Below are 24,496 nucleotides of genomic sequence, written 5' to 3'. Positions count from 1 at the left end.
CTGGTTTTCCAGTCATCCTATACAAATATCCTGTATGATCTGAATAATGAAATTTGCCTCTTCAGGATATTGCACAACTTGGTTATTAGCAGTAACACAATTATCTCCTCTATTTTTAGTTCAGTTATATGGATCAACGCAGTGATCTTTTGCAGATGTAAATTCCACACATTACCTTACTGCTTTGATCAGCATGACATTACAAATTGTATGGCTTAACCCAATGATGTTCTTTATTATGGCCACTTCTTCTGATGGGTCTCACTATGTGGGTTTTATGTTTCATTTGCTTCTTCAACCTCACAACGTCATTGCCCATAAACTCAGTTTTGTCTGGATTGAACATACTGCTTCTAGAAGTTGGTCTATCTCCTTCTGTTTTCATTTATACATTAGAGTGCTTGTTGCTGTAACAGCTTATCCCTGAGAAACAAAAAAATGTGAACTGAACTAAACTAGAACAATAAACAAAAATGAAGTAGAACAAAAAAGATCAGTCAAGTTAAATTGGCTGAATGTCCTGTGTCTGTCGCCGAGGCGAGCTGTTCCAGAGCGCTCTACCATGGTGCACGGGGGGGTCCCGAACTGGGGAAAGCTCGGGGGGCGCAGAGAGAGCCACCAGGAGCTTGCAGCTCGCGCAACAGTGGCTGACGAGACCTGGGTGGGGCCCAAGCCCCCCACACGTATAAATGAAGCCCTTAGGGAGCGCTAGCGACCAGGGCGTGGCGCGTCAGCAAGGGCGTGGTGTGGCAGTTTGTGCGCCAAACAGGGCGTGGCGCGTCAGCAAGGGCGTGGCACGGCAGGGCGTGCAGGAAGGGCGCTGAAGCTCTGCCAGCTCCACCAGGGAGCAATGGTATCCATCCGGCAGAAAGCCATAGCCTCTCCAAGCTCGGCACCCACCACGACGGACACAGGTTCCCAGACGGAGCTCCGGTGGGAACACGCAGCCAGGTGGAGCCGTGCCGTGCTCTTACACCAGCACCGGCCGGCAGCAGTGAGCTCACTGTGAGCACACCAGTGGCCCGGGCAGAGGAACTCCTCTGCTTAGTGACAGAGCTCTGGGAGGAGATGACTAGGTTGAGGAGTACCAAGGAGTGCGAGAGAGAGAGACAGACTGCTGGAATCGCACCTTGCCTTCCCTGGGACAGGGAAAAAAGATGGGTCATTGTCATAGGAGACTCTCTCCTGAGGGGAACAGAAGGCCCAATATGCAGACCGGACCCACTTCTTAGGGAAGTCTGCTGCCTCCCTGGGGCCCGGCTTAAAGATGTGAAGAGAAAACTTCCTACTCTGGTACAGCCCTCAGATTATTATCCATTATTGATTTTTCAGGTAGGCAGTGGTGAAGTTGCAACAAGAAGTCCGTGGGCAATCAAGAGAGACTTCAGGGCCTTGGGACGACTGGTTAAGGGATCAGGAGCACAAGTAGTGTTCTCCTCTATCCTTCCAGTTGCAGGGAACGATGAGGGAAGAAACAAGGAAGAGCCAGCAGATCAATACCTGGCTCTGAGCCTGGTGTCACTGGCAGAATTTTGGGTTTTTTGATCATGGGTCGGTGTACACAACACCAGGCCTGCTGGCAACCGATGGGGTACACCTGTCTCAAAGGGGGAAAAGGATCTTTCCACAGGAGTTAGCAGGGCTCATTGAAAGACCTTTAAACTAGATTTGAAGGAGGAAAGGGATAAAACCAGGCTCACTAGAGATAAGCCTGGGGGCGGCATGCCAATGTTTGAGGGACGGTGTGCTAAAGGGACCTTCAATCTGCCGTCTCAGTGGAGGCAGGGGATGGAGATCCATGTGGCAGCAAAGACGCGAGGGTTATTGATGTGTTAGAAACCATGGAAGCACCTGAGAATGGTCACATAGGAATTAGGGCTTTTCCCCACAAAAAGGTGATGGGATCACAGCGCAACTGAAGTGCATCTACACCAATGCACGCAGCATGGGCAACAAACAGGAGGAGCTGGAAGCCATTGTGCAGCAGGAAAACTATGAAATCCACCATCATGGAAACATGGTGGGATGACTCGCACAACAGGAGTGCTGCAATGGATGGCTATAAACTCTTCAGAAGGAGAAGGCAAGGAAGGAGAGGCGGTGGGGTAGCCCTGTACATTTGATTTTCTGGAGCTTAATGATGGTGATGATAGGGTTGAGCGTTCATGGGTAAGAATTACGGGGAAGGCCAACAAGGCAGATATCATGGTGGGAGTCTGTTATAGACCACCCAACCAGGATGAAGAGGCAAATGAAATATTCTATAAGCAGCTGGGAGAAGTCTCACAATCGCTAGCCCTTGTTTTCATGGGGGACTTCAACTTAGCAGATGTCTGCTGGAAATACAATAGAGCAGAGAGGAAACAGTCTAAGAGGTTCCTGCAGTGTGTGGAAGATAACTTTCTGACACAGCTGGTGAGTGAGCCAACTAGGGAAGACACCCTGCTAGACCTGTTGTTTGCGAACAGAGAAGGACTTGTGGGTGATGTGATTGTTGGAGGCCATCTTGGGCACAGCGATCACAAAATGATAGTTTTCTATTCTTGGAGAAGTAAGGAAGGGGTCTAGCGGAACTGCTACCTTGGACTTCTGGAGGGCAGACTTTGTCCTGTTTAGGAGCCTGGTTGACAGAGTCCCTTGGGAGGCAGTCCTGAAAGGCCATGGAGTCCAGGAAGGCCGGATATTCTTCAAGAAGGAAATCTTACAGGCGCAGGAGTAGGCCGTCCCTGTGTGCCAAAAGACGAGCCAGCGGGGAGGAAGACCAGCCTGGCTGAACAGAGCTTTGGCTGGAACTCAGAAAAAAAAAAAAAAAGAAAGTTTATGAGCTTTGGAAGAAGGGGCAGGCAACTCAGGAGGACTAGAAAGATGTTGTGAGGTTATGCAGGGAGAAAATTAGAAGGGCCAAAGCCCAACTAGAAATTAATCTGGCTACTGCTGTAAAAGACAATTAAAAATGTTTCTACAAATACATTAGCAACAAAAGGAGGGCTAAGGAGAATCTCCATCCTTTATTGGATGCTGGGGGGAACATAGTGATAAAGGCTGAGGAAAAGGCTGAGGTACTTGATGCCTTCTTTGCCTCAGTCTTCAATAGTAAGACCAGTTGTTCTCCGGGTACTCAGCCCCCTGAGCTGGAAGACAGGGACGCGGAGCAGAATGAAGCCCCCATAATCCAAGAGGAAATGGTTAGCGACCCACTACACCACTTAGACACACACAAGTCTATGGGACCGAATGGGATCCACCCAAGGGTACTGAGGGAGCTGGTGGAAGTGCTCATCAAGCCACTTACAATCATTTATCAGCAGTCCTGGCTAACCAGGGACATCCCAGTTGACTGGAGGTTAGGAAATGTGATGCCCATCTACAAGAAGGGCTGGAAGGAGGATCTGGGGAACTACAGGCCTGTCAGTCTGCCCTCAGTGCCAGGGAAGGTTATGGAGCAGATCATCTTGAGTGCCATCACGCAGCAAGTACAGGACAACCAGGTGATCAGGCCCAGTCAGCATGGGTTTATGAAAGGCAGGTCCTGCCTGACCAACCTGATCTCTTTCTATGACAAGGTGACCCACTTAGTGGATGAGGGAAAGGCTGTGGATGTGGTCTACCTAGACTTTAGTAAAGCCTTTGACAGTGTTTCCCACAGCATTCTCCTAGAGAAACTGGCTGCTCATGGCTTGGATGGGTGTATTCTTTTCTGCATAAAAAACTGGCTGGGTGGCCGGGCCCAAAGAGTTGTGGCAAATGGAGTTAAATCCAGTTGGCGGCCGGTCACGAGCGGTGTTCCCCAGGGCTCAGTACTGGGGTCGGTCTTGTTCAATATCTTTATCAATGATCTGGATGAGGGGATCAAGTGCTCCCTCAGTAAGTTTGCAGACGACACCAAGCTGGGGGGGAGTGTTGATCTGCTCGAGGGTAGGAAGGCTCTGCAGAGGGACCTGGACAGGCTGGATCGATGGGCTGAGGCCAACTGTATGAGGTTCAACAAGGCCAAGTGCTGGGTCCTGCACTTCGGCCACAACAACCCCATGCAACGCTGCAGGCTTGGGGAGGAGTGGCTGGAAAGCTGCCCGGAGGAAAAGGACCTGGGGGTGCTGGTTGACAGCCGGCTGAACATGAGCCGGCAGTGTGCCCAGGTGGCCAAGAAGGCCAACGGCATCCTGGCCTGTATCAGAAATAGTGTGGCCAGCAGGAGCAGGGAGGTGCTCGTGCCCCTGTACTCGGCACTGGTGAGGCCGCACCTCAAATACTGTGTTCAGTTTTGGGCCCCTCACTACAAGAAAGACATTGAGGTGCTGGAGCATGTCCAGAGAAGGGCAACGAAGCTGGTGAAGGGTCTGGAGCACAAGTCTTGTGAGGAGCGTCTGGAGAAGAGGAGGCTGAGGGGAGACCTCACCGCGCTCTACAACTACCTGAAAGGAGGTTGTAGTGAGGTGGGTGTTGGTCTCTTCTGCCAAGTAGCCAGCGATAGGACGAGAGGAAATGGCCTCAAGCTGCGCCAGGGGAGGTTTAGATTGGATATGAGGAAAAATCTCTTCATCAAAAGGATTGGCAAGCCTTGGAAGAGGCTGCCCAGGGAAGTGGTGGAGTCACCATCCCTGGAGGTCTTTAAAAGACGTGTAGATGTAGTGCTGAGGGACATGGTTTAGTGGTGGACTTGGCAGTGCTAGGTTAACGGTTGGACTTAAAGGTCTTTTCCAACCTAAACAATTCTGTGATTCTGTGATTCTATGCCCTAAAGCTCTCTAGAGTTTGTTTCATGCAAGCAGCCAGGGAGACTGAATTCCAAAGGTAAGGGGCTACCACTGAGCAAAAACTGTATGATGCTATTCAGAGCTTTATAGTTGTCACTGCATTTTTCCATCATACTGGAAGTAAACAGGAGGTCAGGCAGCTCGACTACCCATGTTTTTTGATGCATTATAGTTCTCTTGTGAGACTGAAAAGGTAATTATTTTTTTTTAAGTATGTAAGGACAGTAATCTTACAGCTGGAACTAAGATAAATATTTAAACTGGAAACTAGCGGAGTATGGGTAAGATCCTGCTTTTAGAGACCTAACAGTTTGGATCCCTCTGAAGAGGAGAGCAACTTTGGCACATGCTTTCAGCTGGGCAGGGATGGCAAGTAAGAACCAATTCTTAGGTGCTGTAGCTATATATGCTCAGATTCTGCTGTTCTCTGAAATGCAATTTCAGAGTCATGGATAATAAAACTGCATATTCTGCAACTGAACCAGTCCTATTTAGATTGAAATACTAGAGACTTAATACTAGAGACTTAATATTGCTTCCAAGCTTGGTTGCTGTATTGTGTTAGCAGCCCATTGTCCCACTGCTGCATTCTAATCAGACCAGTCTGTCTGCATTTTCGGAGCCATAAGCCTCCAGCAGTGAGAAATATTCCTCTGAAATTAAATGAACTCTGTTTGGTCTCTAGCAGCTGTCATTCGTCAAAATCTTGACAGTTCACAACTTGACATAAATACAGAATATCAATAAAAATGTATCTAGCAAATGGACCCTGTCTACTTGACCATAAAACAAATGGAGAGTAAACTATTTGAGTATGAAGTTAGACAGAAAACAATGCCCCAAGGACCTCCTTGAAATTAAAAAAAAAAAAGTGTTTTCAATGTAGTTTATAAGGAAACTAATTTCATGGTCATTCACTATTCAAAAATATATGTGGTTGCTTAGCCTCAGGGTACTTGAAAAAAGGATTGTACGGTACAGTGCTTGCACCTGTAAGCCCCAGGCATAAAGCTCCATGTTAGTGCACTGCAGGTTATGCAGTGATAAATCAGCAACCAGTATCGCAGGCTTGATCTACCTAAGGAAGGTACTGCAGTGTTGCTGTGACACAGATTCTTACAGTGACTATTCTTTTGTGTTTTTTTTAAAAGCTGTTGTTGTAGAGGAAGTTAGGTTTAATTCATTTAAAGAACATCCGTACAAAGATTCTGTACCAGACTATTTAAATCATGGTTTAAAACATCATTTATTCACTGCTGCAGCCTTCAAGGCTTGGAAAGCTTTCAAAACCTGAATCCTGTAAAGGCTTTCACATTTTAAAGAGGACGTTTTGAGTCTTGGTCATTTCCATAGGCAGCCAGTGAAATCAGTACAGTAGCAGGTAACAAATTTCTATGCCAAACCTTAATGCAAGTTGGGGGCAATGGATAAAAGTATTTTGTAATTCATAATGCTCAGAACATTGCAGTGGTAGATCCCCAATATCTCAAAGAGATGTATTAAAATGAAAAAATCAGTGTGTGACATGATTGAAATCAGATGACATTGTTAAAGTGGTGAAGCTTATTTTCAGTTGTGACTGAACCACAGATAGGCTCTGTGAACTGGTATAATTCTTGAAGGCTACAGAATTATTGTTTTACTTTATTCAGAGACTAATTTCTTTTCAGGAAGTTACTATAATATTGATCATTTGCTCTATGCCTATGTTCTTTAGTCTATAGAAGACTCGATGGCACAGTTGAATGTTGTAGTAACAACAGCCTCACAGACATTTGCTTTTCATATAGCAATAACTTGGACAGCCACCTGGTAAGTTACTTAAACTTCTAATTCTGTTTGGTAAATTTGAAATTATTTAAATTAAATTAGTACTACTTACCAACATTTATGCAGCATACTCAAGTGCTTAAGAATACCTACAGTTTGTAATAAAGGTGTATGTGTATGTTATTCTCCCCATTTACAGCTTAAAAAACCAAAGTATTAGTTATGATTTTTCCTACGATCAATCAGGGAGTCTCTGGAAGAACCAGAAAAGATCTTATACCCCTCATTCCTTTAGGCAGAAAGACACCTCCCCCCATTTTCACCACTGGATGAGAATATTGGTGAGAAGAAAAAACTTTTGAGAACAACGTAAAATTGCTTATTTTTGTGCTTCAGTCTAAAGGTACTGAGCGCTACAAGCAAAGCAAAGCACTGGACTATCTGTTCAGTTATTTTGTCTGAAGCCGGCAGTGCTGCTCACTAGGTTAAACTAAAAACATGCAAAGAGAGGGTCCTAGAGGTTGCGCAATTTCTCAAAATCAGGACCTCTATTTGGTTCCTTTTTCACCATGTTGATTTGCTTGTAACATGTGGAAACATACAAAGTTTCTCAGTAGGATTTTGTCTTACTCTCTTCAAAATACAGAAATGTTTGTTAAAATACATGATCCATATTGACAGTGATGTGATATTTCTAACAGTCTCTTTACAAGAAAAAGAGCACAAGTACCAACTGTATAAACTTTCCTACACGTACCAGTTTGTTATAGTTCTGATAAATACCTAAAGAAATGGAAATAAGTCTGTTCCTACATCTGCTATGTTTACAGTTTCTGCGATGGTAAACTTCCCACTCCAGGGTGTTTTTGTGGTATTTAACCACTAAGAATTGAGCACAGACCAGCAGTTCATTTGAAATATGACAGTATGATGGTGGCTGGTAACATCCTGGAGTTCAGCAAGATTTGATAAATCAGTACCCCGCTGAGCTTTGACATTCTTAAGCTCATAGCTGCTACTTAGGAACAGAGAAAAAATAAAAACATCCAGAAGCCTGTGACCTTCAAGTGTCCTTAGACTGGCTGTGAGTTTTTGAACAATTATTTGAAATAGTCTTTGCAGTGCTATGCAGCAGTATTTGAAAATGTGCCCTCTCCCCCTCATTAGAATAGAAAGAGCTTGTATTGAGGTTAATGGAGAGTGTCTGACACTCATGCGTCTATGGGGAGTGTAACTATCAGGCTAAGAAGCAAGAAAATCCTTCCCCCCCCCACCCCCCCCCAAGGCAAAGTAGATGAAGAACTTTCCTTGCTTGTGTTTAAGAACAAAAGGAAAATTGTCACTGAGCTTTTACGAGAGACATGAGAGGGAAAAACAATTTCCTGTTCCTTTCTGCTGTACTCTCTTTGGCCTGTGGGGAGCAAGAAAGATCTGGTCGTTCAGACTGCAGAGTGAAAGAGTGTTATACATAGGACTTGGGACACAGCACTGCATTAAGTCCTGTGTTCATCTTAGTTGAGAATGGTTTCTTAGCTACCACACAGCCGGTAGGTTTGTTGGTTTGTTTGCTGAACATAAGGTTTTGTTCAGCCAAATGTTTTAGATCAATGAAGACTAAAACTTCTTAAACAGATAAGTCACTAGTGTGTTGATGCAGGCTCTGTTCATTAGAAATCACTGACTTATGATTAGATGCCTTGATTTTTGTTGTGCATGTGTGTACCTTTTTAAAAATAGTTAGCTTTTATTTTGGTACATGTGCACACCCTCTCTTCCACATTCCACCAAAAATGGAATGACAGGTTGAATACGTATCAGGTAGAGGTTCTGCAGGATTTGACAAAAAAACCCAAAAAACCAGATTTCAGCTCTTCATGGGCTGGTAGTATATCAGTGAGGCACTTCCTTTGCTTTAAAAAGGAATATATAGTACCTTTTATTCTGATCTTTTGGAAAATACCTTTACATTTGATAATCATTTTAAATGACCTTTGCAGTATGCCTGTCTGCCAGCACGAAAAGTTATTGAGGCCAGCAACGTTTGTCGAACCAACGTGGACTGCCAGAAGGACTTTGTTCCAAGCTTTTGTGTGACTCCTTCTTTAGAGAACCAAACAAGGCTAATCAGGGTAAAACATCCACCCCATATTGACATGCTGTATGTAGGACACCCCATGCATCTTCAGTACACAGGTTGGTATTATTTCTTAAAACAGCTTAACTAAAAAGATTTCTAATATGGTTTACTTTGCCTGGCTGCTTGAACAAGGTCTTGGAGCACTTGTCAGTTAACTTGTTTAATGCAGAATCCATTTCTTGTTACAGCCAGTGGAGAGACATGGACTGCTCAGGCCTAAAATGAAATGTGCACAATGCAATGAGTTACGAAGGTAATAGAAACCATATGTGATATGAGATGGTTGTGTTTTTCAGAAAAGTATGAAAGGGCTATTTCTGTAACAGATCTCACTCAGGTTAGTCACGGGAACCAGGCACCTGCATTTTCCTGACACGTAAACTTCTCAAAATGCTATTGTAAAATTTCTAGGGCATCTTGCTCTAACACCTTGCCTGGAATATTAGCATGACTGCTTAGATCACACCTAATATCCAAGTATCTGTGACAGATTCCCATGATTACTGAGCCACAGGTACAATCACAACATAGTTTTTTCCTGATTTTTTTTTTATTTATTTGAGTGCCCTGAATTAAATAACATATAACAGTTTAGTTCCTTACTTTGAAATGGACTATGGCTCTCCGTTAGGCAAGCTTATATCCTTGAGCCAGGTATACAAGTAAAAAGTAATTCTGCTCTTGGAGCAAGTATGGAAAGAATGAACAAACTCATCAACATACCTACTTCATAGCTTGAGTGCCATGGTGAAAATTAGCTTCAGATGGGCTTAAAAATTTATGAAGTGTTAAACTACTTTCTCTTCCTGTGAGGAACCTGTCTGTTCCTCACAGACAGCTATACTTCATAGGGGGAGATTTTACTTCAGACATCTTGAAGTACCTCCTTAGCAAGGCATTGTACTTTTCTGAATAAGCACTGGAATTAGGTACAAAAGAGCTTTAGAAACAGTGATGAAATCTGGTAGTGTAAATCCATTAGCATTCTTGCATAAACATATTTTTAGTTAATCTGTCAGTCTTTATCTTTCTGTGCTGGTCATATTTTGATATTCCGTGACAAATTATTTATTTCTACTTGTTTACACTATACCCTCATTTAAGCCCAAAATATGATCTCTTCACTTGTTATTTCTGCCCTCGTGCCATTTAGGAGGAAAACATTGTTCACCTGCATGATATCAACACACAGTTCTATATTTGATGACATCTATTCCAAATGCAGCAACAAAGTTTAAGAATAGAGTTTGATAATTATTTTAAGTTCCCTTTCTTGGACTCTAAGAATACAAGCTGTAGGTACTCTGGAACAATTGATATTGTTCTCTTTTCCAATACGTTGAAGCAATGGAGTTTTAGAGTTTACTACTGAACAGTAATTCTGCAAAACAATTGAACCTGTCAGTCTTTCAGAAGTCAGAAAACAATGTTATTGCATCTAAAGAGGTGGTTCTACTTTCAGAAGTTACTGTGTGAGAATACAGTTTACAGTGTATTTACAGGTATATAATTCTAAAGAGATTTACTGTACCCTGGGAATTGCACATTGTGTTAATTTGAAAGCTAAAAGCTTGACTTTATTACAAACTTTGCTGCAAATGCAACCTATGCTCTATGTTCCCCTTGGAAAAACACCAGAGCTAAAATTACAGGATCCGATCCTGGCTTGGGCAGCAAGTAGTCTACTGTACCATCGTAGAGTTCCATGCATTCCAATGACACAACTTCTAAATATTTCAGACTTAACTTTGCACTGTACAATACTGGCTTGGGGCCAACAGGTTTGATTTTTTTTTTCCAAATGTGACTGATCAGAATGTGGTAACCATTTTTTTACGGTTGAGAAAGGAAAATAATTTCTTCCTCTACTGTGTGAATTTTGAAATAGGAATACATTTTAGTGAAATGCCTTTATTCTTTAGTGTGATATTTCTGCCTGCAGGAAACATTACTTTTTAGAGTGGTGCTACATTTAACACACAACCAGTTATGAGAGTTGCACTAGTGTGTACTATGACTTTACTTTCTCTAGAAATATCGCTAAAGTAATGTTTGAAAAACATTCTAAGATTATGCATGTATTATTTTCTACTTAGGCTTGTATTGTTGTCATGATAGTCCTGATCCGAGGAGAAGCAGTAATTATTTCATATTTTCATTTCAAGCTAGCTTCCAGATACAATATTTTTAAAAATATATATCCATGTTAGCTACTTACAAGAAATAGGCTATACAGCTTGCTTCTATAAAATGTGTCTGTTTCCTCAAGTAAAATATCCTAGAAAAAATATTTTTTGTTGATATGGATGCTATATATAGCTCTTGTTTCCAGTATAAAAAAAAAACCTGTGAAGAATCATAATTCTAAATGAACTTACAGTGCTGGAGATTTGGCCAAAACTAAAACAGAAGGAATGATTAGGAATACATATTGTTTAGGATGGACACATTGATTAATCCTTTTAGTTAGCGTTCTCTCTGTAAAAAGTATCTAATGTAATCCAATATAAATTCATACTGTGGGTTTAATTCATGTGGTATTACTTAAGACTTTCAGACTTTTCTTATTGCAGGCCTGTAATGCTTTAGAGGCTCTCCCTATGTTGGACAGATGATATGTAAGGTTGAAGTGGAAGGCCCTGTCATTATTACCATGCAACTTTGCAGTGTTTCTTCTTTATTTTATATGGGTTTTTTTATTCCTTCATGTCATTTCTGGTATTGCAAAATCTTGGCTTCCTTCTCTAGCTCTTGTTGATTGGGAAGAATCTGGTGACTAACATTTACATTTGGAATTCACACTGCTTGAGAGAAGATCATATCCCTGAATGTTACTGTATCTGCATCACCAATCAGGGATCAAAAACTGCAAGATTTCCTTCATGAAAAGAAGATGGAACTTACCTAGAAAATAATTTCCCCAAGCTGGACCAGTGTCCTACTTCTGTTGTATCCAAGTCTTAAAAAAAAGCCACTTCCTAGCTTTGGGGAGGTTTTTGGGCAACAGCAGCCATAATCCCTGACGAAGGTCTATCTGGTACAGTCTGGTTTCTCAGTATTTCCATGCTTGTTTCCCGTTATTGCTGAGGATGATCCTTCTTTGCTTTCAACCCATATTTAAAGGATTACATGCATAGTTCTTCTGGAAACCACAGAGAAATATCTCATGCTGTACTGTCCCTCTCCTCTATAGCATACATGCCCTTTCCGCCATGAACAGGTTTTGAAAAGCTCTTTGGTCAACCTAGTCTCCAAATCACTTCTAATTAAAATTGTGTCCATTGTGCATTCTTCTGAATATTTGCCAACATCATCTAGCATCAGCCAACAAAAGAAATGTTAATTCCAGGTCAAAGAATTGTTTAATTAGAGTGGGAAAACAATGACTGTTTTCTCTCACCCAGCCTCATTGCTGTTCACCTCTTCCCAGCAGTGTCTTTTGAAGACAAGCCTGGAGAACATAATTTCTGTAATTCTTTTGTTATTCCTCGAAGGACAGATTTGCCTGCTGCCATTAGGTTTGATCCATTACAGCCACTAAATTCATTGCCTTGTATTACAGTGTCTAGAGCTCGAACCAGCAACTTCCTGAAGAGTTTCTTTGTGTTTTGGAGATTGCTTCAGCAGCAAGGTTTGGAGTTTAGATTCATGTCTAGCGGCTGTCAGAGACAACAGACAGTTTGTTGTAACAAAGAGGGAAGGAGATTAGTGATCCATTCTCAATGTAGGCACAACTTCAGGTTCAGGATGGTGACCTGTTAGTGGCCATTAGGTATTTGTCAAGAGACCGTCAAGCTTTGAAATTACAGTATATTGCAGTGTGTGTCTTTTGAAACCTTTGAATATGCTGGCTGCCTCAGCCATTTTGCTATTTTGGCTCATGAACAAGAGCTCTGATCAGATGTTCTGATACCAGCCTTCAGCTTGATGAGTTGTTTGCTTTGGATATCACTTGAATTGGATGCCTCTGACTTTCTGAGCTGGGTGGTGTCCAGGATTTCTGTCTGTTATGTTCTTCACTCAGTAGTCCAAGAGACTTACTTATTTTCTCTCCGTTCCCCTAAATCAAAAGTCTTTCTTAAGCTAAGGTAAGAGAGAACATGATTTTCAAGCTGACTTGGCACAGCTGTGGCAGTTTTGGTATTGGAAAGTTCTCTGCTTGTTGCCACACCAAACCCATTCTTTTTTTGGGACTCCTTGCTAATCCAAATGTCTCCATCCCATGGACTAATTATCGCTTCTGACTCATCAGAAGGGCCTTTGTTAACAGAAGAAAATGTGTTTATGTGAGTGAGTGGACCAGTTCTCTGCCTTATGTGCCTTTGGAACGACTTTCCCCTCGTCTTTGTTCTGGTTGAATTGTTTATTGAACCTGAAGAAATCTGATCTCGCTCTTAACTAAGATATACTTAGCAGCACTTTTGGTATGTTATGTACTAGTGCTGTGAGGTTCCCAGCGTTCTCTTAACCTATGGTTTTAAAACTTCTCAATGGGTGGGTTAAATTGTTACTTTCTCAAGGGATGTTTGTGTTGAGTGGGATTTGAACTCTTGCTTTCACATATCTCTGTGGAGATGGTATTTCTTATGGCTATAACTTTTTCCCAGGTTGGTAGAGAAAATTCAGGCCATTGTGGCTGGCCTCAACTCGCATCCAAAGTTGTTCTTTAGGGACAGAATGACTATTGTTGATACTGTGCAAGCTCATTCTTAAGGTCATTTTCTAATTCTGCCTTAATTTACCTAAACCTCTTCCTTCTGGGGATAAGACTCCGCTATGCTATGAGTGCAGCCTTCTAGTAGGAAAGGTGACTTTCTTCCAGCTGTCACAGAAGTAAGGCTTTCAAACGGTCCCCGAGGCTGGCAGACCGAGACTGCTGTTTACTTTGAAGGACTGCGTCAAGACTTTTTATGAGACAACCCCTGGACTAACAGAGTACTCTGTGAGGTCTCAAGCTACCTCAGTTTTCCTTGAGGAGTCTGTCATAAACATTTGACATGCAGTCAGCTGAAGCTTCATGTATACCTTCAACGAAGTTACAGGACTAAAGAAGTGTTTCAAGGTCATGTGGTGCTTGACACTGCAATTTTCCAGTCACTATTTATAGGAAGGATGCTGAGTCCCACCTCCCAGGTTTTTAAGTTGCACTAAGCTATATCTTGGAGTCACTTACGGTATCATCTGAAGACAGAAAAAGAAGCTACTTATGTACTGGCTAACTGGTGTTAAGATGTGTAACGCAGCTGTGCATCATCTCCTAGCCTTTGCTTTCTCAGAGTGACTCCAAAACTCTGCTCCCTATCTGCCCCGCTCCTATACACCATGAGCTCAGCCTCAGGTCACAGGGATCTTCTGCAGGTACTGCAAGAGAAGAATTTTCTGGCCTTCTGGCCAGAGTACACGTGTGCACCCACAGTATGAATATATACATGTGGACTGCATATGTTGAAAAAGTCTGGTAACTATAATCTCTTTTTATATGTTTTTCTTTGAAAAGGACTTAAATTACACAATGTGGTCTTTATGACTACAGATGTCCAGTTGCCTCTGAAAATATGTATCTTAAATCTACTTTTACTGAAATCATGCTAATTGTATTTTGTGGAGTGACTTTACTATGATAGTGACCATGTTTAAGAAAGATTTAACGGCTGCACTCTTAAAAAAAAAAAACAAGCAAAACCGTATTTAGATTGGTTATTCATCCTTGAAGAAACGTCATTTCAGATCTGATTTTTTTGCAAAATTATAATCTAAAATTCATAACGTTATAATCCTGAAATGACTGTTCATGTTTTGTGTATCTTTATATTTTCGTTTCAGTAAGTCTCAGCAGTTTTGTACCACGACAAAACTTTCTAAGCATCGATCTGCCTGTGGTGATAGAGACGTTTTGCAAGTATCCTTTGAAGTATGTTTGTTCTTTTAAGGCAAGAAGGGAACTGTTTAGAATTTGGTGACCCAGCAAAATATCAGTTGGATATCATTTTAGACAGGATGCTCTGAAATATTTCTGCAGAGTTCTGACATCTTTATCCCATCTCTGCATTGATTATTGTCCATGTGCCAAGCTCAAAATGAAATCTCTCACTTTCTTGTGCTTGGTTTTTTTAACTCTTTCTTGAGAGTGAGTCTTAACAGCTTTGAAGAGAAAGTCAAAGTAAGCCTGAATTTATGGCAGGACAAATGAGGTGTTATTGCTAGCTTTGGTGTATCAGAGTTTTATAATTTTTGAGTCATTATACCGAACTAAGTAACAGGGTATGATTGTTCTTTCTTTCTTTTGTCAACAGAAAAGAAAACTTAGCCTATTCAAAAAGCAGGATGATAATTCAGTTAAAACATGCTTGTTAATGAACAAGATGATATATATATGCATACATAAAGGTTAGTAGGCTTGAGTGTGGCTAGTCTAAGAACCCTTAGCCTTAGAAAGTGAAATGTTTATGCGTGGCTATAGAACAATTAAATAGTGTGGTTCAGTGTAGTCCATAAAACTAGAGTAAAGATGCTATATAAGCTCCCCTTTTCCGGCAACACACCAAGGTTCTCACTGACCCAGCTGCTTTCTGAGTCATATGTCTTCTTGTCTGGCCATTACAGGATGGAGGTAGGTATTACAGTTAGCAAGCCTTTACCAACAATAAAAATTATCTACCCTTGCCTCATTCTCACATGCACATGCACGTACAGAAATCCACTCAACTTTTCTGGCTAACAGGTAAGTAGGAGAGAGAGGCCAGATTTCCAATTATATTCTAGCCATTTACTTACTCCAGCGAGGGAGTGTTTTGGAAAATATTCCTAATCATTATTTCATACTTAGGTCATAGGTCTAGAATACCTTCTTACTTCAGGCATGGTGTCAGAGCTATAACCTTCCTCCAAACTCACACAAAGCAAGGGAGGAAGATGGGCAGTGTTAAGTGTGGTTTTCCTGTCTCCTGCTTTCATCTGACTTGTGAAGAGTGCAGGTTGTTTAAATATCTAAACCTAGTGCTTAAAAACAAATGAATCTATAAAGGCAATCCTCTGAGCTTAGGAATGTAAAACTCATTGTACTCATATAATTTCTGTGAAACAGAATGGCAGCTAAAAAAGTTAACCCTCATATGTTTCTTTCTGCACACTAAAAATAAAAAATATGTTTTATATTAAATTTCTTTTTTACATTTTCTTGGATATTATTCATGAACCTTAACTAATGTCAACCAGGTACCTAATTTCCCTGTCAGGAGCACTGGCAGTTATCAATGCTGTACCCTGCTTCGCTTTGGATGGTCAGTGGATATTAAATTCATTCCTGGAAGCCACTCTGAGCTCCCTAATTGTAGAAAAACAAAACAGGGAGCTTGTTGGCTTTTTAATTTTGCTTGCTGGTAGTGCACTTTTGGCTGCCAATGTTGCACTGGGACTTTGGATGGTGACAGCACGATAGGACATTGGATGCACTTCCATCAGTTCTCAAAGTACACAGAAATAATGAATCCATTGCCTTTTAAAACTTGTTCAGTACTGAGATTGAAATAATTCCCTTAAAATGACACTGAAAGAACAATCATTGGTGGCTGCTTTTTTAATTTAAAACTGTACAACGTTGTGCCTGTGGTCATGGGAAATCTAATAGAAAGAAGTAGGAACCTTTTAAATACTCTTTAAGCACTGTACTAATTTTAGAGAAATTGCATTGTAAAGTTGCAGAGGAAAAAGCCTAAGACTTCATTAATTTAGATCTCAAAATAAAGGAATTATTCGGCCTCAAACATTTGTAAAGTGGGAGAAAAAAAACACTTAAGTTTTATTTTATAATTTGAATAATTGTCAGAAAATTTGTCGGGGCTCTGATCATTTCTCAGTCAGCATAGTCTTGAGTGTCTTGTTTTGTTTTTTTAATCTGGTATTCTACCAAACTGGACTCTAAGAAACCCTAAAGTCTGATCTCAAAATGGTGAAAAGCTAAGTAAATGCTTACCATGTGTTAATGAGGAGAGAGAGGCCATATGGGTTAGTATCTTTCCTTTTCAGCTGGCCAAACTGACTGGAAGCAGGTGGCCCTCAGGATGTAGATGAGAAGTGCCCAATGTCTGTGAAGAATGGGGCGTGCGGGAGGATATCAAAGCCCACGTCTGTGTTTCTTACGCAGTCAGTTGTATATTATCATACGCAGCTGAGGATTTTTTCAAGGCAATATTTGTCAGCAATAGCTACAAGATAACTGAAATTTAGCTGAAGTATGCTGTGCACAATTATTCCTAAGTGATAAGTAATGTTTGTGTTGTTTTACTCGGAAAATAATACTGTATTATACCTGTTTACAGTTAAAAGTGAAACCTGTTGTTTTTATGGTGTCTGTTTTCTGATGCTACGCATGTGATATGTACAGTAACTCACTGATGGTTTTCTGTCTTTCAAAGGGTTATTTTCCTTTGCTAGGATTCATTCTGTTCAAAGCTAACTAACAAAGATGTTTAGCTGAAGCTGGTCTTGGCTCAGAATTATTTAAAGAAGAATATGATTGTGAATTGAACTATTTGAACATTTGGCTTTGCTTTCTGAAATGAATACAGACCATATCCTTGTTCTTAAATGACCAGTGGAAGAACAGTCAGTGTTTTGCTGGCTGAAATGTGTCTGACATATTTTGAAGCTCTTTAAGTCTGTAATATTTTGTATCCAATAGGATTATATATTGACTGTCATGTCCTCCTGTGATATATTGCCTAGTTTATATAAATCGGGCTCAGTCAGAGCCTTGCCTCAATATAGGCTGATATTTAAAAAAAAAAAAGCTCTAGTTTGGGAGCCTAAGTATTTGAAATAGGAAAATTTTGAAAAATACCCTGAACTTCTGGCTTGTACAGTGCTCCCCATAGGAGCTGCTGCAGCTCAGAGTTCCTTTACAGAAATGGCCTTTCCATCAGGAACTGAAGTGGAAGCTAAGCTCACAGATACTGGCCTGCAGGGCGTACTGAAGCATTCATGACCAGCTAACATTGATTCTCTTGACACTAGAGGTAAAAGCCTGGGTAATTTTAAAAGCGGGGTTCAGCGCAATTCTTGGTGCTACTGCATGGATTCATAACTATGATGTTTGCATTTGCCCACTGATGTGTTACTGTATTTTTGCACAGCAGCCTTCACACTTAAGATGTATTCTTTTCTTAAGATGATACAAGCAGTAATGAGAGAGCATGTTGGTTTATTTGTTGTTGTGTTAGTTTACTTACTTCTCTAGTGCTCTCACAGGCTGGGCGGGCCTCTTGAAGTTCAACCCTCTAGGGTGGCAGGCCCATGCCTCTCATTTTCAATCATTTCAACCCAGGCATGTCAGCACAGATCCCAGTAGAGAGGGTAAATCTTCCAGTCAATCCAGCGTGAGTCGGTCCCTTTGGGGACTGCTAAAAGTCACACAAAGTGCAAGAGAGGAAAAACAAACTATCAGAAACTACCAATGGGCTTCTCTTTCTTCAGGAGACACCCTGAAAGTCTAACTCATCATCACTCCTGGAAACGTATAGAGGTTTCAGGCTAGCAGTTCTGATGGGCCATTCTGCCATCTCTCCCTGGACAGGAGGGATAGGGGCAGCCTGGTTCTTGCACAAAGGCTGGCTCTGAAGCTATGCTCCAGAAGCCTGCTCACTCACCTAAGTAGCTGCTTACTAATCTGAGCTCTTCCTTTCAGTGGCTCTGTGCCACTTTCCTCTGTCTCTGGTTTGTCCAATCTACAGTGCACAAAATTAATTTGCACTTAGGAGTTTAAATGCAATTTAGTAAGACAGAGTATTTACTTTTCAAAACGGCTACTATTTATGTATCAGAGTTGCAGCACTGTCTTATTTCTAAAGCAACAACAAATGCATCTATGGTGATTTCAAAAATATTTTGTGAAAAACATTTCAAGTTTGATACTTTATATATTCACGCTGACTACAACTGCTTGGGACAATCTTCTAGCATAGTACCCCTCCTGGAGATGTAAGCAAGAGATTTAAAAAACCAAAGTTTCTGTATTAACATACACAAGTTACATCTGCTATAATGAGACTGGCAGGTTGTTCCTGGTTATTTAATGTGCTACCAAAACATGATGTTTTATCAAAGGAAACTAAATCCAGTTTATTTTACTTTACACAATCACTGAAAGCCACAGTTACACTAAGTAGAACTTCCATCTGTGTTTGACCTCATAATCAAAAAGAGGGTGGAGAAGACATCGGTCATGGTTTAGCAAAACAGATACACTAGTACGCTGTAAAGACCCTGGTTATCTTCTATGAGAGAAATAGTACTAGAAGTGTTTACAAATAATTGATGGGTCCATTTCTCCATGTGCTGGAATTATACTGAATAAGGGTTGATTTAGTTATGTATGGGTGCATCAAGAGTTTAAGCAAACTGGGTATGAATGGTGACCCAGCACATCTTAGATTACCTGTGGACAAACGTGATAGTTAAGTTGGACCACTCTCTGAAGAAAAAGTTGTTCAATGGATCCATTTACTTCTCATGTAATCCTAACGTATGGATTACATTCTGATAAGCAAAGTGCCATACATAACAGTTATTGGGAGGGGTTTTGCTGGGTTTTTGTTTATTTGTTTGTTTAGCAAGAGAGAACACAGAAGGACACAGAATGATTTTTGTGTGTTGGATTTTTACTCTAGAGTATTTATGATGTCTTTTCTATTTCTGTTTTTGTAAAAATTGAAAGGAAGCCTTTCCTCAAAATGAAATCTTTCCATTTTGCATTCTAATTAGCCCCTCAGAAAGTAATGTATTCTTTAATACAGAATCCATCAATATAGAGCATATTGACTGGAGTGTAAAACAGAACACTCTTAAAGACTGGATAAATACTACTCTTTATGCATATATTATGCATTTTAAATCTGTATCAGATGGAAAAAGTAATGTCTAACACTGGGAAGTGTTATACGTAGCTTTTACTTGAAAATTGCCAGAAGAGTTCCATAATTGTAATCAGTTGTTGTTCTGATTTGGTTTTAATGAGAATTTTTTTTATATCAGCAAAGACTTCTGTAGCATGTTCTGATAATGCATGATACGACATGAAAATGGCCAACTTCTTAGCATGTGGGAAGTTACACGCCATTTGCTAACTTAGGAAATGAAAACCAGCTTGCTTCCGTACAAGTTAAATGAAAGAGACTTCACTAGAAAAAGTATAGACAAACTTGAGGATTAGTCAGCCCAAATTTATGAGCCACAGTGGAAAATCTGGTTAACTCATCCTTTTTATTTAGAATGCAACAACCAACTGTATTGATAGTTATATTTTTCAGTGATGATTCTGCATTTGTGTATTTGTGTGGGTATACATGTAACAGATACATACACATAACAGATACATACACAACCACAGTCTGTATTGCTGCTTTTTTAGGGACAACTTGCAGCAGTCCTCCATACTCTGCAATGTGGGCTTTTTTTAATTTCCCTCTCTGACTCTCTATGAATCCACCGCTCTCTCTGGATTTTAAAATTGCAACTATGTTTTTCTCCCATAACTGATCTAACTTCTTTATTAACAGAAGCCAAGTGATGGACATAATGTAACACAGCTGCATGAGTTTTATTCAGCTGATGTTTAAAATATGTTTCTTGCTTTCTGTGAGGCCTCAGCTCACATGGTAAACACAGATTTTTCAGGGCGACTAAAAGAGGTCAACCTTAGAATCCATCACTTTCTAAATGCTGCTATTTGTGCTGTTCTGAATGATAACTGGGGTGAGTGAGACTGTGTAGAGTATACTGAAGAAATAATGTTTTCAGGACAGACCTCCTCATAGCAGTCAGGGTGTTTCAGTTTTCTTGAAATAAGGATATATTTTTGTTCAGTTTAGAACATCAACAATCCAAGTTTTCCCAATAGTTTCCTATACATTTTACATGATGGCAAAGGGTACAAATAATTTTTAAAATAAATTCTGTATGTCTTCTATCTGAAAGATCTGAATTTGTGTCTGGATATCATTTATGACAGATGAAGAAGGCTTATAAAGGTTTATGTAGCCTAGTCTGTATTTAATTGTTTTTAAAAGTTGTGATTTAAACTCTAGAAATCAATTGTTATTTGTAAAATATGCATTCTATACACCTGCATTCAGACCAATTCCCACAACCAGTCTTGCCTCAGCTCTGTTCTTGTGACCTTGTGAGTAAGGAAGCTGAATCTAACTCAGGTAAGATCCAATATGAGCAGTTATTTTATACCCTCTTTATCCTGAATTTTATGTGACACTATATATAGATTAGTTATTTAATGTGGCTGAGTTATCTGGGGTACATATCCTGCATTAATGAAGCATTTGGGAAGCGTTGTACTAAGAGCTGCCAGAAAAGGGCAGCTCTGTGACTCTTTCTTGTTCCTCGGACTCATCCACGATGCTCGTGTGAAGAGCAGATGGCAGTGACTAAGGGCAGTGAAGAACCTCAGTTTATGGCAGCTTTATGAATCCTTCACACTGCTGACCCAGCACGAAAGGACAGGAACAAAGAGCAGGATATGACACCGCAATTCCATTCATTCCATTTACATTGGCATGAAACGTGAAAAGAACTTGTTATTAACATTTCAGAGCACGCAGATATGTTTTCCAGCCCTTCACTGAACCATTCAGTGACTGGTGATCAAACTTTTTTTTTTTTAATACTTTGTCATTCCATGTGCTGAGTAAGTGGTATGGGTAGTTGCAGCTTATTTAGTAAATGGACTTGGATATTTCTTGCCTCTAGATGTTCATCTTGGGTTGGTTTTTGCAGCATCATAGTGTTATTGACCTTCACTTGATACTAGTTTGAAAGTTTGGAGACTATTTCCAAGCCATCACTGGAGAAATGTAGTTTCTTCCTTTCCAAGTTTTGTGTTAATATTTTAAATTCCTCTTTTCCTTACATAACTTTGCATTTAGATTTCATGTGCTCAGATGATCTTATCTGAAGCCTGTCTATGGAATATGTATTGTTTTGAAATTCACTGTGGGTTTTTTTTCCTCTACATAGCCTTATTTTTCACACTGACTCACAGCTGTGGAATGTTAGATTTCTAGACCCTTTGTTCCCACTATGCATTGTTCATGATCATGTTTTTTTTTTTAAAAAAAAGGAAAAAAAGAAAGCTTCATTTTGAAAATGTCAGCTAACAAATATATGGAACACTTTGAATAATGTATTGTGTTTTTGTTTTGCTTTTGTTCTCTATTTAATCAACCAAACAATAAGTATTGTTTTCTATGTATGATAAATGTATCCTGCAAATAAATTCATTGTTTGATTGTTAATGTGGTTAAATCTGTTTTTAAAAATAAGGTAAGAGTGACATAATTCCTTATTTGTGGCAATTACCATATTCTCTCATATATTCTTATACTCTTCATATGTAATTTATATTCTGTCTCTGGTTGCCGACAAGGTACTACGAGGTACCACTATCCTTTTCAGTATCTGATCACCTCCTAAAATTAATAATAACTATCACTTTACTTTCCCTTATTTACCTGCTTATCACAGTAATAGTTTGAGTATATAATAGAAGCACATCCAGACAAACACCTACACGTTGTTCCGGAGCAAAGCTAGCTTCACTTCAATGTGACCAAGGTAGATACAGTGACTGCTGTATAGGAGCACGTCCCTTTCTCTTGGCTTAGTGCCCGTGTAGTTCTGCTGTAGTCCTGGAGTTACGGACTTCTGCTAGCTTGGTTTGTAGTGAAGTACTTGAGACAGGATGCCACAGCCAAGGTAAGTGAAACCACCTCTCTGGGTGTGAAGGCCAGTCCTATGTGAAGAACTTAAAAAGTCCGATCTTCGAATGACATTGAGGTGATGTTATTACGTATCACAACCTTTGATTTGTATATGCAGGCCAGGCCAGAGCTGGGCACATATCCTGGCTAGTTCTGAGCAAGGTTACTCGGGTATCGAGATGCTATCTGGGGCTGCGTTAGCATGGTGTGAGCAGGTTGTGTAGCTTTATTTGAGAATGAAGCTTTATTGCTCCGATTCTTGAGCAAGCTCATCTAGAGTTAGCCAGGTTATTTGTACTGAGAACTAAATTGTCCTTTGTTGCTTTCTGGACAAGCTGTTACTTTATACAAGCGGAGCTGTTTCAGCAAGCATGGCTTTGTTCCCAGATAAAAGATTACCATGAGAAATAGGCACAGAGCACAGATCGGACACATTGGTAGGATTTCCCAGATAGGTTACTATGCAATTTTCTGAATACTTGCATGAGGAGATGGCTTTTTTTTTTCTCTTTTTCTTACCCACATTAAAGGTAGAGACAATAGTTTATTTTTTCTGAAGCATTTAAGCTGCTAGGAGGGTTTTTCAGTTGATTTTGAAAATGTTATCCCTTATTCTGATCATGCATGTTCTGTAGTCTAGAATAAAATCAGTGATGTCTTAATGTCATCTTGAGGAATGTTGCCTTAATCACTAATATAGTATCACATAAGATTTAAAAAGAAATACTGTATCTATGAGTCTTACTGCGGGTAACTTTATAAGAAGGCTTAATATAATTCTTCCTCTGATTATACTAGTTTGAATTGCCAAGCAGAAGCATTCCTAAACATCTTTAGTAGATCTGTATGCATTGAACTCACTTATTTAAATCTTATTGAAGATTTTTATGAGCTTTTGATGTGAACTAGCCAATGAAATACAATTTAAAGTTTGATTCTGATCTTATGGTTGTAATCTGGGAGAATCCACAGATGCATGAGGACTAAGTAGCAGTCCCCCAGATTTCTACTAACTTTTTTTCCCCTTTTTTTACCTCAGACAGATGTGGGTCTGGTATTTACTTTGATGCTTTTAAGGCTGCAGTGTTGTTGAAATAGAATTGGACGTTCTTACCAATTATGTGTCTTGTTCTCTACATTTCTGATTAATTCTACCTCCTTTTAGTTCTTTGCAAATATAGTAGTGGCTGAATACTATGTAACCGCCACTTCTGACAGTCCTGAAAACACATGGTCGTACATCCTTTTTCATTTCCCCTGAAAGGAATCTTTCAAACCAAAAAGAAATACTTTTTTTGTTGTTGTTGTTAGATGTCATCCTTTTTACTTGCTATTGTATTATGAAAGCCTCTGTATCTTTTTCCCTTTCACAGCTCTTGTGAGGATCTCTATTAAAATATTAACAGATATTTTTAAAGTGTAAATTCCTCTAAGCCTACTGAATTTGGTTCAGTTACCCACATAGGCATCTAGTGTGGTCTGAGATATCCTAAGGTGTTCTTAGGTTAATAATCTGACTTGGAACAACGTTTTGAAACTCATCCCCCACTTGTCTCCATTTGTCTCCTGTTGGTTTAGGTCTTAGGGTTTCTAAGACCTACGCATGGGGCTGGCAGGTGTGGGTGAGGCCCTATAGGAGATCAAAGACATTCTGGACCAGCAGCTGGATACTAGGAGGGGTACCTGAGGGCGTTTTGTATCACGCCAGATGCTTATATGTGGGCAAAAAATCAAGCCTGACTGACTCCTTTTCGTTCCTTGCATTTCTTTTCTTTTTGACTCATGAATTAAAGTGGAATATGAGGCTTTTTGAGTGAGTTTTATTTCACATAAAAACACATCTAAGCTTTTCTGTTTGTGCATAATAGTGCTATACAGGCTGTTTTATAAAAGTTAGGCTAGCAGAATGCATGCATTCCCCTCCTGCTCTGGACTTCAGGTCTGGAAGCAGCAGCAATGAGTATTGCTGCCTTATCTACAGCAAGAAAAGGGAAGGCTTATTTTATAAGGAAAATGCCATCTGTCTCCAGATGTGGAGTGGTGGTAGCAGCAGTGTGCAGATTGACAGG

The 24,496-nt window shown here is 40.2% G+C and overlaps 1 protein-coding gene across 2 annotated transcripts in view; it reads left to right on the top strand.

Annotated features, from left to right (window-relative positions):
- MBTPS2 (membrane bound transcription factor peptidase, site 2) overlaps window positions 1-21,773 on the top strand; it is a 42,832-nt gene extending 21,059 nt beyond the window's left edge. Inside the window, exons 8-12 of one of the 2 annotated variants that reach the window (XR_012677491.1) lie at window positions 6,472-6,566; window positions 8,522-8,717; window positions 8,850-8,914; window positions 14,485-14,560; window positions 15,877-16,068. Coding sequence is in view for 1 of the 2 variants with exons in the window: in XM_075175062.1 (XP_075031163.1) it covers window positions 6,472-6,566; window positions 8,522-8,717; window positions 14,485-14,560; window positions 15,877-16,099 (590 nt within the window). In the remaining variant the exon portion in view is untranslated. Of the gene's footprint in view, window positions 1-6,471; window positions 6,567-8,521; window positions 8,718-8,849; window positions 8,915-14,484; window positions 14,561-15,876 lie in introns of both variants that reach the window. The other variant, XM_075175062.1, reaches the window with a different exon arrangement.
- The last annotated feature ends 2,723 nt before the right edge of the window (window positions 21,774-24,496 follow it).

The sequence above is a fragment of the Calonectris borealis genome, chromosome 1, assembly GCF_964195595.1.
Source record: "Calonectris borealis chromosome 1, bCalBor7.hap1.2, whole genome shotgun sequence".
Lineage (NCBI taxonomy): Eukaryota > Metazoa > Chordata > Aves > Procellariiformes > Procellariidae > Calonectris > Calonectris borealis.
The sequence above is the reverse complement of the archived record's forward strand: the minus strand, read 5'-3'. Positions and strand labels throughout refer to the sequence as shown.